We start from the raw sequence: 16990 nt of genomic DNA, 5'->3' as shown, positions 1-16990 counted from the left end.
GGCTAGGCTTAATCTGAGTTTGTTATACTGCCCCTTGGAGTACAATTTTATGTAGTCTACCTGTAGGGCACTACTACTCCCCAGTGACAAGTGTTTGTACCGTTATATGCAACTGTTCACACTTGTTACTTTATTTTCAAGAATGGAAGCAAAAATCTGCAAACCTCTGTAGGTGTAAAATGTAACGACAAGATGGCAGCTGTATCACTGAAATGACGTCATCAGTTGGACACTACATGAGCACTCACTGCCTGCTCTGCTTTCGCTGGGCGTGGTGGCGTGCGCCTGTAATCCAAGCTACTGGGAGGCTGAGGCTGGTGGATTGCTTGAGCTCAGGGGTTCTGAGCTGCTGCGGACTATGTCGATCGGGTGTCCACGCTAAGTTCGGTATCGATATGGTGCTCCTGGGGGAGCCCGGGACCACCAGGTCACCTAAGGAGGGGTGAACCGGCCCAGGTCGGAAACGGAGCAGGTCAAAGCCCCCGTGCCGCTCAGTAGTGGGATCGTGCCTGTGAATAGACGTTGCAGTGCAGCCTGAGCAATACAGTGGGACTCAGTCTTTTGCAATTCCAAATCAGGAAAAAAAAACTCAATCATTGAACGTAAGAGAACAAATTGAGTACTCATAAAAAGTCATTTTCTTTGTGTAAGCGATATATTTTTGCGGCTCCGTGTTTTCCAGTGCAAGGAGATATTGCCCCCTAATGGTTGAAGCGTAACCTGCTATTTTTCTGGCTGTTATAATACAGAAGCGCCAGTTGGAGGTGGTATTATGTAACTCTTCAAATGTTGTTCAAGGCTACCTGTCCCCAAACACTCAAGAATAACCTATATTTAAGATAGTACGGGCCATTTTCAAAGACACCTTTTGCCAACAGTGTTGGGGCTAATGTGTTACTTTAGTAGCACATAACAGTCATAGTATTACTTTTATGTGTAAGTAAGTAATATAATGAGTTCCTGTCAAAAAATGTTTCATGTTAGTAGATTTATAAGACCAAGTGAGGTATTACTCTTTCTTCAGAAACTGTTTTGATTGGTGTTGTTTTTTTTGTTTTTTTATCAATTTGTGTACTCTGCCGTATGCTAGGAAAAGCAGCACCACAAATAAGATGAATTGCCTGCTATGAATTCAGTGAAAATGGAAGATACCAGCTTGTTCTCCAAGTGGAAACATGTACATTAATTATGCACATTCATTTCATCAATGAAAAAGAAAGAACATTTTCATAAAATGCAGTTCTTGTCCAGGCAATACGGAACTGCTTACAGCCAGAAACACTAAAACACTACACCTAACCTCAAAGAACAAGGTACATGCTAATATTAAGCTAGACGATAAAATCACTGCCCAGTGTGCAGCTTCTGCAAGAGCAGTGGTGGATGTGTCATCGTACACAACAAGTTTCATATAGTGTCTGACAACATTAATCTTACAAAGTATCATTGAAACCTCCGGCAGGAAATGTCCTTTGTTATTGATGTGGGGTCAATGGCAAGATTACTCTGACAATTTTCTTGATTCTATTCTATTTAGCCTCATATGCCTTGTCCATTTGTGCTTCATTTAAGGTCATTCTTTACAGGTAACGCAAAATTAACGTGAAGTAATGTAACACATTACTGGGCATAAATAGTAATATTGTAAGATTACTTATTTCTCGTATTTGAAAATAATAAATAATCATATATATATTTAAAGTAACTTCCCTGGATAGGATAACCTACTATGAGTACAAATTCATATAGGCTATTACAGGGTGCAAAAATCTGCAAACGTCTGTAAAGTCTGTAGGTACATAATTCAACCACAAGATGGCACCCTTTTCACTGAAATGACGTCATCAGCTCGACACTTCATGAGCACTCACTGCCTCCCTGGTTTTCGCCGGGCGTGGTGGCGTGCGCCTGTAATCCAAGCTACTGGGAGGCTGAGGCTGGCGGATTGCTTGAGCTCAGGGGTTCTGAGCTGCTGCGGACTATGTCGATCGGGTGTCCACGCTAAGTTCGGTATCGATATGGTGCTCCTGGGGGAGCCCGGGACCACCAGGTCGCCTAAGGAGGGGTGAACCGGCCCAGGTCGGAAACGGAGCAGGTCAAAGCCCCCGTGCCGCTCAGTAGTGGGATCGCGCCTGTGAATAGACGTTGCAGTGCAGCCTGAGCAATACAGTGGGACTCAGTCTTTTGCAATTCGGAAAACTTTTCTTTTTTTTTTTTCGTTTAACGTAAGAGAACACCTAAGTAATCATGAAAATTCATATTCTTTGTGTTTATTCAATATATTGTTGCATCTCCGTGCTTTGTTCGGTGCAAGGAGAAATTGCCCCCTAACGGTTGAAGTATATCCTGGAATTTCCAGAGTGTAAATCTTGTTATTAAATGTGGCTCTCCCTGTCGCCAAATAGTCATTTAGATACTGGGGACCACGAACCCACAAAAGCTCTGAGCACAGCTCTGAATTCCAGTGTCGACATTAAAAGTAGGCCTACAGTATTCACATTGAGTGCTTAATGACGTTTTGGTTTTTGTGGTGAATATACAAGGGTGTGTGTTTTATGAGGTAGAAGTACACTGTATGCCGGATGTATTGGCGACGGTTGTCTGGTTACTTCTTAAACGAGAGCAATTGGGCTGCATTATATTTAGATATTGAACAAAACATAGCCTAAATTCATATGCAATACAAAATATGCAAATACATCTGGCCTACCTAATTTAACAGATACGAGAAGCCTACTGAGGATATTAACAAGAGAGCCACAATTAGTCTCAATTAATCGGAAATGACAACTTTATAATGGAAATCTTAGCGGATGTCAGTAAATATGGACAGCGCTGGCACAATCGAAATAGATCTCGACATGCTCTCAGCAACACGCTCAGAAGCAGAGGTGAGACATCACGTTGTTCAAACTGATGAGTGTGTGTCTGCAGTTAACTTTACCTCAAGAAAAAATGAGACTGCGCCAGCTTAAACGCGGAGGGTGTGGCTGGGTACTTAACTTAGCTAGACTTTCTTTTTGCGAATCATCATATGCATATAACTACTATTTACCAATCTAGCCTATATTATAGTCTGGTTAACATGCACGACACGAATATTCATTTTCCTGAAGACAAATGAAAGTGAAGATAACATGGACATAAATACATCTATCTGTGTAAACCATACGCTCACAGAGAATGGAGTTTAGTAGGTTCTACATTTCGATATTCTCGCGGAGATGAAAGGATAACGTTACAGTTTTCCAGCCGCACAAGAGCGGGTCAGAGTTGAGGCGTGCCCGGTTGCTAAGGAGACGGTTGTAACACGGCGAGTTTTTAACTGTTGTCACCTTAGCTAAGTTGGCTAACTAGCTAGCTAACTAAGCATGTTTAGTTTTATTTGCGCCTTACGATGTAAACGTAATGTATGATTTAAATGTGTATATTATGGGCAAACTGCATGTGTATGCACCGCCGATGACTGTACTGAGGAATGGATGGTAAGTAGCTAAACGTGAAGACAGTGTTTGAGTCAAGTTAACGATAGCTCTAGTGTTAGCTATCTAACGTTAACGTATTTGTAGAAATATTTTCCAACTTATGATTTTCTCTTTTGCCTAATGTGCTTCTATGCAGACAGCCAACTGTTAATATGTGAACATGTGTGTTTTTAGGGGCTTACAATGTAAAATGTATGTTTCAATTTTTATAATTTCCTAATAATAAGCAAGCGAGACACCTTAACATTAACTACGTAGCTTGCTAATTAGACCTATGATAAGGTAACATTAGCTATTCGAAAAATGAAACCAAGTTGCTGTCCAGAGAGCAAACATTGACTTCATGCATTGCTTTCTTTCTTTCGTTTAGATTACAAAATAATCAAGAAGATTGGAGAAGGGACGTTTTCCGAGGTGGTGAAAACTCAAAGCCTGAAAGATGGGAAATACTATGCATGTAAAACGATGAAGCAGCACGTAGACAGGTGATTTTAATTGTGTTTTTTTAACTATTTAAATATTTAATGAAAGGCTGCTCGCTTAAAAAGTCAGACGTGTCCAGTTTTGACGGTGGTGCGCCAGCATATGTGTACGATGCGAATTGCTGACCTGAAACTCGAGCAGGCCAGACCAACACGTCCGAGGCGCGTTCTTTTCCGGCCTCATGGATGACATCATGCCCTGCTAGTGACCTTGGGGGCAGGCTGAGGTCAGCCTTTACTTAACCCCAGGCAACGCCGTCACCTTTTCTGCTTTCAAAATAAAACAGCACTGTTTTAAATAGACAGATGTTGTGCAGTTGTTTCCTATTACTGGCCCAGAGCAGAGTTTCATTTTGCGTTGTCTCTCAGCTTGGAGCAGGCGAACAGCATGCGGGAGGTGCAGGCTATGAAGAGACTCAGCCCCCATCCCAATATCATTCAGTTGCACGAAATTGTTTTGTGAGTAAGATGGGTTTGGGACTTGATGAAAAAATTAAAAAAATGTTTTAAGTAATTTTACTTGTAAAACCTAGCAAAGAGTAAGTGGAAAAAGTTGCATGCCACTCAAAATTCAAGGGAAGTCCATTGAAAAACGATTTAAAGAAGTAGAAAACTTCTTTCAATGGATTATGCTACTGCATCAACCTTTGAAAAATATTTTTGATACTAGACGCAGTACCTAACCTCATTCATTCACTTGGGAAAACTAGAAAACATTCAGTTGTAAAAATAGCTAGCCCTACCCCAAAACAATGTGTTTTATTTTATTTGTTTTACAGTAGTTCATGACAGGTAAAGAGTTATTAGTAGCTCTATAATGATAAATGGAAAGAAATCCATATGTATGCATAAGCCAAGGGTATATTCAAGCCATCCTGTGGATTTTTTTTCCAGCGATGAAGAGACTGGATCTCTGTCCTTGATTTGTGAACTGATGGAAATGAACATCTATGAGTTAATACGAGGTATGTATAGGCATATTTGTCTAAATGTCTCTTCAGAGATCTCTGAACTTGCTTGGACTTTCTTGGAATCGTTAGGAAATAATGTAATTAGTTACAGCCATATTGGAGTAGAATACAAGTACCTACCCATACCGTATCCATGCCTGCTATCCAAACATAAGAAATAAATTATGTTTTTTTGTATTACTTTCGCAAAAAACAAACATACTCTATGATACACCTGCATCTGTGCTCACTTATGCCCAAGGCCTTGCGTGCCTTGTATTTGTTATTCTAAAAACAAAAACTGTTGGGTCGTTTCTGGGTGTCGCCCTTTTTATGCCTCCGTGCCAGCAACAGCCGTGGCTGGAGGCATTGTGTTTTCTGGTTGTCCGTCCATCCGTCTGTCCGATGTCCTTCTGTTGTCCACTGAGGATGAAGTGATTAGATTTTGGTGGTCAAAGATCAAGGTTGCTGTGACCACACAAATTATGACAAAATTTCATACTAATGCCTAATAGGATAAAGTGATGAAATTTTATATCCAAAAGGTCGAAGGTCAGCTTCACTGTGACATCATAATGTTTTGCTTACCACTGTAGCTGAGAAAACGATCTTGGGTTATTTTGTGTGTTGATTGGTGATGTAATCATTACTTGATATTTTACAGTTAGTATCATACGCTTCAATTGTTGTGGTTTGACAGAAAAAAATTATGGTGCAAATCAAATAAATTCATTGAATGTTGTTTAAATATGTGCAATTTTATTAAAAAATGTAAATAATGAAATTTTTTTCTTGGTCTTATCATTCCACTACTCTGCCTTCAAACTAAATATTCAGGTTGTAATGATAAAAAATATTTGATTCAACATTTAATGTTGTTTACATTATAAGTAACATCAATGACAAAGAAACGGCACATGCATTCTTGAATGAAATGTATAAAAATAATAAAAATACATTAAGCTGTACTTCTTGTGGATTCACAAAGTTTAGTAATTAGTTATTGCTGGACAGACACGGATGTAAACTGTAACTTGATTGGTTGGCGGAGGCATACAACCGTGAGGCATTTATTTTGCTCTAGTTTCTTTCTGTACTGTATCAGAAAAGCAGGTATCCAACACACTGAACTTGTATGTTCTCCGGTCAAATAAAAGAAGGAGGAGAGCAAGAGGAGCCATGTATGGATTGGCTACTACAGTAGTGTGTTAGCTGGGTTTGCATGAGAAAGCCTTGGTGGCTAACTGTTAAGCAAGAGGCTGGCTAGTGTTCGGTAATGTTAGGTAGCTGTCGTTATTAACAAAATTCTGTTTTGTACATCGGCTGGCTGGCCTCAATAGCTTGGTCGCCCTGCACAGTTGGGGAGAGCAGGGCATGTTGTCACACTTTTCACTTTCTTACATTTCTTGTGTAGAATACATTACATTGGAATAAATGTCATACCAAATGAAAGAATTAAGTCTTACATCTTCATATCTTATTTCAGTAAAAAAGTTATAGTCAGTTAAGTAGAGGGTGTGCACTTGTGACAACTTGCCCCATCAGTGGGTAAGTTGTCACACTATGTCAGTTGTCACACTTTACCTAACTTGGTATGCATTTAAAAGACCCTGCAAGGCCTCTTGAACTTAACTCTGAAGAGTGCCAGAATGACTGCAACCAATGCAGAGCCCTGAAATGGACTAGATTGACCACTAGGTGGTGTGATTGTATCTCTAACTGCCTTAGAAATATGCAATTAGCATAAATATGGGTCATTTAGAAACATGAATGTGAACAGGCAATGGAAAAAGATTGAATCAGAGAAAAAGTGTAGCTCTGTAATGTGAACTTAGCCATACATACAGAGGTGGATCTCGGGGGTGGCCATCCCTGTTGCCACCCCACCCCCCAAAGTTCTTGATTCAGGGAAAAGATTGAAAAGCAATTACATGATAACTCAATCTTCGAGATTTCATGTCAAAACTACCATAACATTTTCAATAATCACTGTGGTGTTTATTTGCTTTAAGGACCAAATGCACCAGGCACTTATTAGATACCGGGAGTTATTCTTGAAATAGCATTGCACTGGCGCTTATGTGCCATGCGTATAAGACCAAGAATATGATCGGATCACACAGTCATACGGAAGGCTACCTTGCTTTCTTTCACATCATATAGACTGCTGGTACTTCAGATAGCTTAATACGGATGGGCTTTACAGGGCCAGTGCCCACTGGTCGGAGATACACTATGTTAATTTCATGTGCTTGATGCCTCTTGTGTGACGAGTTTTATTGGCTGCGCTAGCTGCTGTGTCAATGGCATCCATTGCTAAGGTGAGCTACTTTTGACGGGCGCAACATGGGCACTTATTTGGAAAAGAAGAGATGAGCTTTAAAAAAGTTAGGGTATTAGTTTTCAAATTATGTTGTTAGTTTGGAACTTTCCATACGTTGAATCATACAGTTACCCATTTCGTATTTTACTATGTGCCACGGTCTAAAAAATCTCTTGCCCCTATTTGGCCACCCCGTTCAGAATTATCTGCTTACATGATATTAGTCTGTGCATGTGCCAAAATCTCCTTTGGATGGTACAGAATGTTTTCCCCACATTCATCCATTTATTTCACATTATTGTGCATTGTGCACAAATAATCAAATTGTGTGGGCGGTCAAGAAGATTGGTTCTGTGTACCGATACAGGATTGCCACATCTTCATAGCCTATTGTCCGTCGGCCTGAAAATAATAAAAAAGTCTTAATGGACCATAATAACTGTCTTGCAGTCTCAACTCCCTCAGGGTAGTGCCATGTATGACCTGAAAACCACAATGTAGCAAAAAGCATGGTTTGTAAAATAATCTACTGTCTCTCTGTGACTACACTATGAAAAGTGTAAGGGAAAATGATGGACTGTCAAGAAGCTGCACAATTGTAAAAAAAAAAAAATGTCCGGCACTTGTACAACAATGGAGCTGAACTCTGCCACAGTAATCGCTGCAGTGGAATATCAATGTACAACGATTTTTGGAGCCAAATGCCTAGAAACGGCACATAAATGAGATGAGAAGTCTAATTACAGAAATTAGGAACTGCACATTCTGCTGATGGTGAGGTTATTGTTCACTTTTTAATTACACGCCTGAGATGTTTTTTTGTTTCCCTGGTGTTGCTGTGGATGGGCTCCTGTACCCAGGTGTGCTGCCTGTGCATGCATCAGAAATTACACAACAACATATTTTTAGCTCAGCAGACACCAGGGCCTCCTACTCTGCATTGGTACATCTCATGCCCATTAGCACACTTGGTATTACTGAATCCTTTTTAGCCTCGGCATTTCGCTAGAACAGTATATGTACCATTAACCCCATCCACTCTGCCCCCTTGTGGGTCGTCGACATCTCAATTTATTGTTGGAAACTGCAATGTAATGTAACTGCAAAACAGCGATGCCAGATTGTTAAAAAGACTCTCCGCTTGGGAGAAGAGCAGTTTAGATTCTTATCAGTTTCTTATTTGCAATGCAGGGCAATAAAACAGCAAGCTCCTCCAGGCCACGGTGACAGTTTCCAACCCTGACCTGGTCACAGACAGAATAAAAGGCATATCTAATACCATTTCTCTACATCAAAAAATCATGTTCCAATATAAGAACAAAAATATACAATTCAGAAGTTGCATGAATAACTTTTATGCCGATATTTTATTTATTTATTTTATGCCGGGTTTGGGAGAAATGCAAGTTTGTTTTGCAAATTATTCGATACAGACATATTTATGGAACCAAATATCCCACCTGGTGATGAAGCTATGACTGTTTTCTGACTAGCATTGAAGTTTATTTCGAGAAAACTATGTTTTTGCCGGAACTTTACCTAAGCGAATGCAGTCTCGAACTACTTGTTATTGTTGCGTAAAAACATTGCTAGGGCATTTCAGTAGCAAACTAATGTAAACCATTGCATGCTGTTTTTACAGGGTTTCCTACCCCTTCCAACAAGGTATAATGTGTCATATTCAGGCAACAGACAGTTTAGGATTACCGCCGTGTTCGCATAGCAGAATGAATATATAGACATGCGTAATTACAGGATTTGAACTTGCTAGAGATGTAAACCTGTAAATGCAGATGTTTTGTATTTGGAGAGATTTGGGGACACTGGGTGCAGTTTTCGTAAAACTCATGTGGAATGTGAATGCTTGTCGATATCCTTACTATATCTTGTACAAATATACAATTTTGGGTTGGTCCTTGACTTAGAAATTGAGATATTCAGTGCTGAACTATAAAAACACAAGTTTTGTCCTTTTTTTTGTATTTTAGTGTAATTTTGTATTTTGTGTACAATGTATGTACATGCTCTAACATAAATTAGTTCTGTCTCAAATTTCTGAATGGTACAAGCATCATCTTTCATTTAAGTCGTGTGTGCAGTAAGTCGCTTTTGAGATACTGACAATTTTATAGGACAAAATAAGTGGAAAAGTGTAAAGGGTTAAGATGTGGAACCTAAAAAGCTCTCCTCACAAATGGACTGTAGTAATTGAAAATCCACTATCTATTATCTATTAAATGGCCTTGAACAACTACAGTGTTATGACTCACAGGCCAGAGAATGGATCCATTTTCTGTAGCAGTGGTTATGGTGGGCTGCAGCGTCGGCTGGATTTTATTTCTACCTTAAACGCAGTAACCTCCTGTATTTAGACCCAAATAAGAAAACCAGCAGGCACTGCAGCCCGCCATGCAGAAATACTGCTCTGGAGATAGGAACTGTAAAGCATTATTGGCAAGTACTGTGTGGCTTGAGGTGATGTACATGCTAATTAATTTGATGTCAATCCTGAAGTTATTATTATGGGACTGATCGCATCGATCATTGTCAGGTCCTAAAAGTTTCAGAATGTTATAGTTTCTGTTATTATTATTAAATGTTATTAGCTAGGCTTTATGTTCATTTTAATTGTACATTCTCAATTACTGTGTTGCTGGCTATTCTGTTTCCTTTTTATTTTGGTCTTTGTACTGTACATTTAATGTATTTGGTCCTGTCTGTCTGTAATGCTCTTCATAAGATTCTCAGCCCAATAATTATAAAAAGTAGAAATACATTTTTGTACTTTCTATACCGTCCTGGAGATATTACAGTTCATAATTCAGTGTTGATGTTCACTGTTTTCTATGCAGGGCGACAGTATCCTCTACCAGAGAGTAGAGTCAAACACTACATGTACCAGCTGTGCAAGTCACTGGATCACATGCATAGGTAGGTATGGCCATTCACAAGGCAAGGCGGTTGTAACAAAGGTGAACAACTCACAATACATGTCGGGTTCATATGTTTGTAGTCTAAATTGTGGTCAAAGGCAGTTGGCAGTATACATCTGCATTCATAGTGATTATAAACAAACATTAGGTATGAGCTCTACGTAAAAAATGAAATGAAATGAAAAAAAGTGTTCTACATACGGAAAAAAAATCCTTTAATTTTCAAGAATATAACCGACTCACTCATCTAATTAACTCACTTTTATCTCTCAGCTTAACGAGCTCTGCAGTATTAGATAGTCTCTGCTTTCTGCAGTGTTTCCCATGGAAACAACCGATAAGATAAACCATTTTAGCTATGAATGAATGAACCAGCAAGCAGATGCCTGCAGTTGTATTTATTTTCATCATTACCGAGACTAGAATTTCATCAGCAAGAACAGTAATTACCAACCCTGCCAATATATAAAAAATCAAAATCTCCCAGGCCTGTTTGGACTATGGGTCACTGGTAATTCAGTGAGATGTGTGTACACATTCCCGAGTTCATCAGCAGATTTTTGTATTTTGTACTTGTTTCAGCAATGGGATCTTCCATCGAGATGTCAAGCCGGAGAACATTCTGATTAGGGTAAGTTGGAGCATATGTTTCCTGCTGCTTCAGAGCAGCATGGCTTCCCGCAGCGCAGTGCACCAGTGTGTGATGTTTGGAAAGGAACATGCTGCATCATGGGACATAATGAAATGAACAGCGAACCTCGCTCTTGGAGCCAGTCCCTCGGATGGCTGATTTTGTCCCCAGGTGGTTATTGTGTGTTCCATTCAGCCTTATTCTGAAGGGAAGACATTTTGGCTCTGCGCCTCTGCCTCTGCCTCACAAGGATGCAGTAGCAGCTTTATGATGAAGCTTCTATGAAAGGGAGAGGGTCTCCCATCTCTGATTACACTTGTTTATGTTGCCTCAAGGCATGCATTGCCAATGACATGTAGCATGTCAAGATCCGCTGATTTCCATTAAAGGAACATTGCAAAGATTTGTCTTTTCCTGTCTTTGAGCGATGCTGAGAAGCTTGTTTCCTCTAGGATAGATTACTACAATGCTCTATTCTCTGGCTGTCCGAACATAATCCTTGCTATTTACAACCTATTCAAAACAAAGCAGCTAGATATAGTTGATATATAGATAGCAATTTTATGGATTTTAAAGTACTGCTGCTGACTTAAAAATCACTGGACAGTTTCGCCTTGTGATATCTTCCCAACCTGCCCATACCTTATACAGTATGTTCCCAGATGTATTCTCTGTTCACAAGATACAAGACATCTTGTGGTCCCTAAGACTAAAAAAAACAAACAATAGGTGTCAGAGCCTTTCATATTGAGCCCCTAAGCTATGGAGCAGTCAGCCAGGCCATGTCAGGGAAGCAGTCAGTGTCTACATTTAAAACCCTTTTTGCTCTTGCGTTCTTAGAAAATATATCCCTGTGTTTCCATCCTGTAATTGCATGCTTGTTTTTAAACTTCACTTTGTTATTATATTCATTTTCTTTTTTTTACTGTTGTATATATTGTGACCTTTCAATTCCAAACTTGTTATGACTTCTGTGCACGGTCTACATAGCGATAGTGGACAGTGAGTGCCAAAGACATTTAAAAAGAAAGGACAACCGAAATTGAAAATCACAAGGGAGAGAGAGAGCAGCAGTTTACCGTCATCTCAACCATTGTAAGCCCCAGTGGATGAGTCACGCGACCCTGTCGTCTCAATAGCAGGACGTCCTGAAGCTGGCAGACTTCGGCTCCTGCAGGAGCATGTACTCCAAGCCCCCGCACACAGAGTACATCTCCACCCGCTGGTACCGCGCCCCAGAGTGCCTGCTCACCGACGGCCACTATTCACACAAGATGGACATGTGGAGCGCAGGATGCGTCTTCTTCGAGATCATCAGGTAGCTCCTCGCCAAGACTCCGTCTTACTCAAACCTTCTACCAGTCTGTCAATCTGTCCCTTGCCCTAACCCACCACCATAGTGTCTTCACAGGTTTCATGGGGTTTCCCCCAAAACAGGGCACTCCGTTCTGGGGGTAGGGGTGGGTGTGTGGGTGGTGATTCAGCCTGGTTACCTTCTCACTTCACCCAGGAGAAAGTATTCAGTTCTTTGCAATTCAGGGACTTGGGAAAGTAAGTCTCCACTAATAAATGGAGGAGTTATAGATTAAATGTATGGACTAAACAAAAGCATACCGGATTGGTGGTCTCTGTCCCGTACAACCACTAATAATGTCATTCCCTTTTCCCTTCTTTCTTTTCAGTCCCTTTCCAAAGTTTCCCATTGAGTTTGTGTAGATGTTCAGAGTGACAGCACGGGGAGAGAGAGAGAGAGAGCCCACTGTTAGTCGCCAAGTGATCGACCCACAGCATAGTAACACTACTGGGCACCGAAACAAGCATTTCTTTGACAAGACTTTCCCTGTCCGCTGTGGTGTCTCCCCTTATGTAACCGGCAGTTGTGGGGCCTGGTGGGGGTAATCCCGCTTAACAAATTACATCTAATGTGACGGGACATCCTTTTGGAAGAGGACTTTGAATGTGTTATGCAACTCTCGTTTGGACTCATCTGGTATAATGATTTAAGTACACCTAATTACATGCTAAAAAGGCAGTGCTGTGCATATTTCACCTGTGGTACACATTTAAGTTAATCATTTGTGTGAATGTTGTTTCCCTGTAATAAAACGATGTCATTGCTGAGATCAACTATAACTGTATTCCTTTGTCCTGTAGCCTCAATCCTCTGTTCCCAGGATCGAACGAGCTGGATCAGGTGTCCAAAATCCACGATGTACTGGGCACACCAAACCCCAGTCTCCTTCAGAAATTTAAGCAGTAAGCATAGCATTTCATCCTAACCTCATTAGGTAGTCATTACAGATTACTGTAGGTAGTAGATCACAGTTTTACTACGGAGTGGTTCAGCTATAGGTGTTCACAGAAGATAATGTTTAATCCCAGAAACAAGCTCATTTGCTCCATATCTTTTGCCCCGCAGGTCACAGGCGATGCGTTTCGACTTCCCTCCCCGGAAGGGCTGCGGCATCTCCCAGCTGGTCCCGCAGTGCTCAGCCCCCATCCTGTCACTGCTGTACCAGATGCTGGAGTACGACCCGGAGGAGCGCATCGGAGCCAAGGCGGCCCTGCTGCACCCCTGCTTCAGAGAGCTGAGGTCAGTCCATCAAACGCACTGCAGTCTAATGACCAGTCTACATACTGCTGCACCCCTGCTTCAGAGAGCTGAGGTCAGTCCATCAAACGCACTGCAGTCTGAGAGTCTAATGACCAGTCTACATACTGCTGCACCCCTGCTTCAGAGAGCTGAGGTCAGCCCATCAAACGCACTGCAGTCTGAGAGTCTAATGACCAGTCTACATACTGCTTCAGCCCTGCTTCAGAGAGCTGAGGTCAGCCCACCAAACGCACTGCAGTCTGAGGGTCTAATGACCAGTCTACATACTGCTTCAGCCCTGCTTCAGAGAGCTGAGGTCAGTCCACCAAACGCATTGCAGTCTGATGACCAATCTACATCATACTGCTGTGAGTCATTCAGGCCCAAGACTCTTATAACTGATACATTACTATAGAGCAGCAGTCATTTTCATCCATTATACCTGGAAAATATGCATTACTATACATTACTGAGTCATTCTTTTCCAGGATACGGTACAACTCGTTTCGCAAATACATATTGCTATACGGTGTCATCCATCAGTGATCTGCATTACGATACTTGATAGGGGGGCGAAGTATTCGGCAAATGGGGATATCCAAGGAATAAAATTCAGTGCATATGCACATTATATCTAAAACTACAGAGTAATAATCGTGTTCTTTTTAAGAAATGTATGGGGTGGGTGGGGTGCTTTTCTATAACTAGATTATGGTACGGACCGGAAAGGGGTACTGGAAATGATTACTGATAATGAAATATTATTTAGTGATTCTGAGATGCAAAAGATAGTGATTTGTGGCTACAATGTTAAGCACAGCTGGGTAAAGGGTTAATGTTGCAAAGATGCACCTGACTTTCATTTATTTGCACGGGTGGTTGTATCCACTGTGCTAGATCAGCTCATCCATAGACAATAAACGATGTGTTCATCTGGGCAACACTGATCCAAAAACCCAGCTTTATTTAAAGCAAGTGGCAAACATCCATTAGTCTTCATAACATGGGGATGTCCCAGTCTATTCACTGCTGTCTACCATCAGCCATCCAGATAATAATGACTAGTGAATCCACATAGCCCAACAGGCAGACAGGAACAGGCAGAGATCAGTTAGCTTGAAAACATGGGTTAGACTCCAATGTTTCAAAGGGGTCTTAATTTACTTGAAGGTTATCTGGTTGATCCATCCTAAAAACTAGTGCAGTGCAATAGCAAGAGCTGGTTTTGAAGATTCTATTGTGTGGTACATTTATACATATTGTTATATCAAGTTTCTTCCCCTTACACTTACAAATACAAAATTACAAATACAAAATATGAAACAAAAATACCTCTGAAGGGTTTATTACAAGCAATCATTTCAAATAACTGAACCTCATAACTATAATTAAAATGAGCAACTGCAAACACATATCTACTGCAAATGTATTTTAGTATGGTGATATCAAAGATGATATCATAAAATATTTAAAAAATATATCTCTGAACGGTTTATTACTAGGAACCATTTCAAATAACTGAACCTCATAACTATAATTAAAATGAACATCTCTACCGCCTGCATTTCTTGTTGATAGGCTGCCGTTTGTGGTGCCCCATTTACACGGTGGCATAAAGATAACCCATCAGCTCTTGACTCTTTAGGTTGCTGGAGAAGAGAGCTTCAACTCTGCGGAGGAACATTGGGACTGAGGGATCACAGACAACAGGGACTCCCAACTCAGTGGATCACCTGTGGCGCATTGCAAGGCAGGGCCGAAGACAGGTGAGACAGCCATTCCACAAGGGGGCGCTGCACTTAAGAGTATATACAGGCCTCAGAGATTCATCTAAATCTCACATTTTACCAGAATACTGCTGTGCATCAGCAGAATTACTTCTGCTTGTATGGACACTGGCAAGTTCCCACAGAAGAAATGGTTCTTGATTAAAATGTACATTGTATATATTGACATTTGTAACTGTGGCATTATATTTTGAAAGAGACATTGAGTTGTTGAGTTTTGCGAATTTACATTTTTGGCGATTCATTACCAGAAACAAAAAGGTCTGTATAGGACCATTATATCACAGGAAACTCTTGTCTACAAAAGACACAACAGATTTAGTCAAATCTAGAAAATGAGTCACATCTCAGCAAAACTATCTGGATGGCTAGATCGTACTCTGGGCAAGTTGAAAAATACTTTAATTTAATTTTGGATGAACTGCCCCTTTAAATATGGAGCGCCACAATCGATTTCCGGGTCAGTCGAGGACCAAGGAGATGAGGACGGATAAAATTATCGATTGCAATGAGTCCTAGGTGTCTACACCATTTACACTTTGCATTCAAACTGATCAATTATTGAAGTTAATCAGCAGTTTTTTCTGTAATCTTACTAAGAAACATTAATCTTCAAGATTGCTTTTCTCTGCAAGTTTTGAAATGAGAAAGATGATTTCAAATCTAGGAATAATTGTCGCTCTTATCCTGTCAAATCACAGACTGTCACACAGTTAAAAGAAGCTAGTCTGGAAAAGCAATTTGAGCCATAATTTAAATCATCAAGAATCATAATTCTTACGTGTTGCTCTGATGTTTTTGGCTGAAACAGAAATAATTTGCAATACACAAGTAATCTATTTGGTGCAGCTTGTAGCCTGAACATTCTTAAGATGGGTATAACACGTGAGGAAGGTGTAACATGAGATCCTCTTTTGTTTCCCTAGCACCACGTTAAACATGTCGCAGAACCCCTCATCAGACGCAACCCTCCACATTACCCAGGTGAATTACCCAAGCTGAATATGGTGCTCCCTCCACCCAAAATCTCCTACCCCATCGCCTCCCTCCCAGCTCTCACCATCACTCACCACGGATCCCTCCCCACGATCCCGCCAAAGAAATGCCACTCGCAGCTGCCCAAGGTAAGTACACCCGACACCTTTGAATAAATAAATAACCAAGTCTCATTTCTAGACTCTGACTCCAGGCTGTGCTGAGCTCTGAAAACAAGAAAGGTCGACTTTGCCATTTCTTGAATTTGGTGGGAAGGGTTCAGTACAGAGAGAAAGCACATGCCTTGGTCTCAGCATCCTTGTTAAACGCAAGGAAATTAAAGCTCGATTGAAATGACGTGTTCATGAAATAAACGATTCCTTGCTGTGATGAACAATTTCTAGACATATGATGTGAAATACTAAGGCCTGCCTTCTGATCCCAGCAGCCCAGAGATGAGGCTCATCGTCAGAGCTTCAAAAGCTACTACATACCCCCTCTCCATAGGAAGCGTGGTGGCTACTAAGCAACAGAGGAAGAGCTCCACCTCATGTCTCAGGGGAAGTTACTCCATGGTCCCCTTACAATCATTGTCCCTGGTTGTGGATTTTGCCCAGTACATGAATAAAAACATTTCATATCCTGACTAACCCTGGACAGCAGTCCTGGAGGAGAACCAAACTGTTGGGAGAGCACTCTTAGAAAGTTTTCAGGGAGAAGTTTGTAGAAATCACATGAACCACAGGCAATGATTTCCAATAACAGACCACAAAACAACCCCAAACTTACAATCTCATCACTGGAATGAGCCTGAAGCAATCATGTTAACTT

At 40.8% G+C, this 16990-nt stretch overlaps 1 protein-coding gene across 3 annotated transcripts; it reads left to right on the top strand.

Moving 5' to 3' along the window:
* The first annotated feature begins 2863 nt into the window (after nucleotides 1-2863).
* On the top strand, nucleotides 2864-16773 carry LOC133107021 (MAPK/MAK/MRK overlapping kinase-like). 3 transcript variants are annotated; one of them, XM_061216078.1, is made up of 12 exons: nucleotides 2864-2891; nucleotides 3856-3970; nucleotides 4337-4426; nucleotides 4862-4932; nucleotides 10093-10171; nucleotides 10756-10804; nucleotides 11944-12122; nucleotides 12959-13060; nucleotides 13224-13397; nucleotides 15043-15163; nucleotides 16111-16308; nucleotides 16608-16773. In XM_061216078.1, exons 2-12 carry the CDS (start codon nucleotides 3951-3953, stop codon nucleotides 16683-16685), a joined length of 1161 nt encoding a protein of 386 aa, XP_061072062.1. In that variant the 5' UTR covers nucleotides 2864-2891; nucleotides 3856-3950; the 3' UTR covers nucleotides 16686-16773. The 3 variants fall into 3 exon arrangements, with proteins under 3 accessions (XP_061072062.1, XP_061072060.1, XP_061072061.1); XM_061216076.1 differs by lacking the exon at nucleotides 2864-2891 and adding an exon at nucleotides 3281-3485; XM_061216077.1 differs by lacking the exons at nucleotides 2864-2891; nucleotides 3856-3970 and adding an exon at nucleotides 4067-4194.
* The last annotated feature ends 217 nt before the right edge of the window (nucleotides 16774-16990 follow it).

Source organism: Conger conger, chromosome 1 (genome assembly GCF_963514075.1).
Source record: "Conger conger chromosome 1, fConCon1.1, whole genome shotgun sequence".
NCBI classification, from domain to species: domain Eukaryota; kingdom Metazoa; phylum Chordata; class Actinopteri; order Anguilliformes; family Congridae; genus Conger; species Conger conger.
The sequence above is the reverse complement of the archived record's forward strand: the minus strand, read 5'-3'. Positions and strand labels throughout refer to the sequence as shown.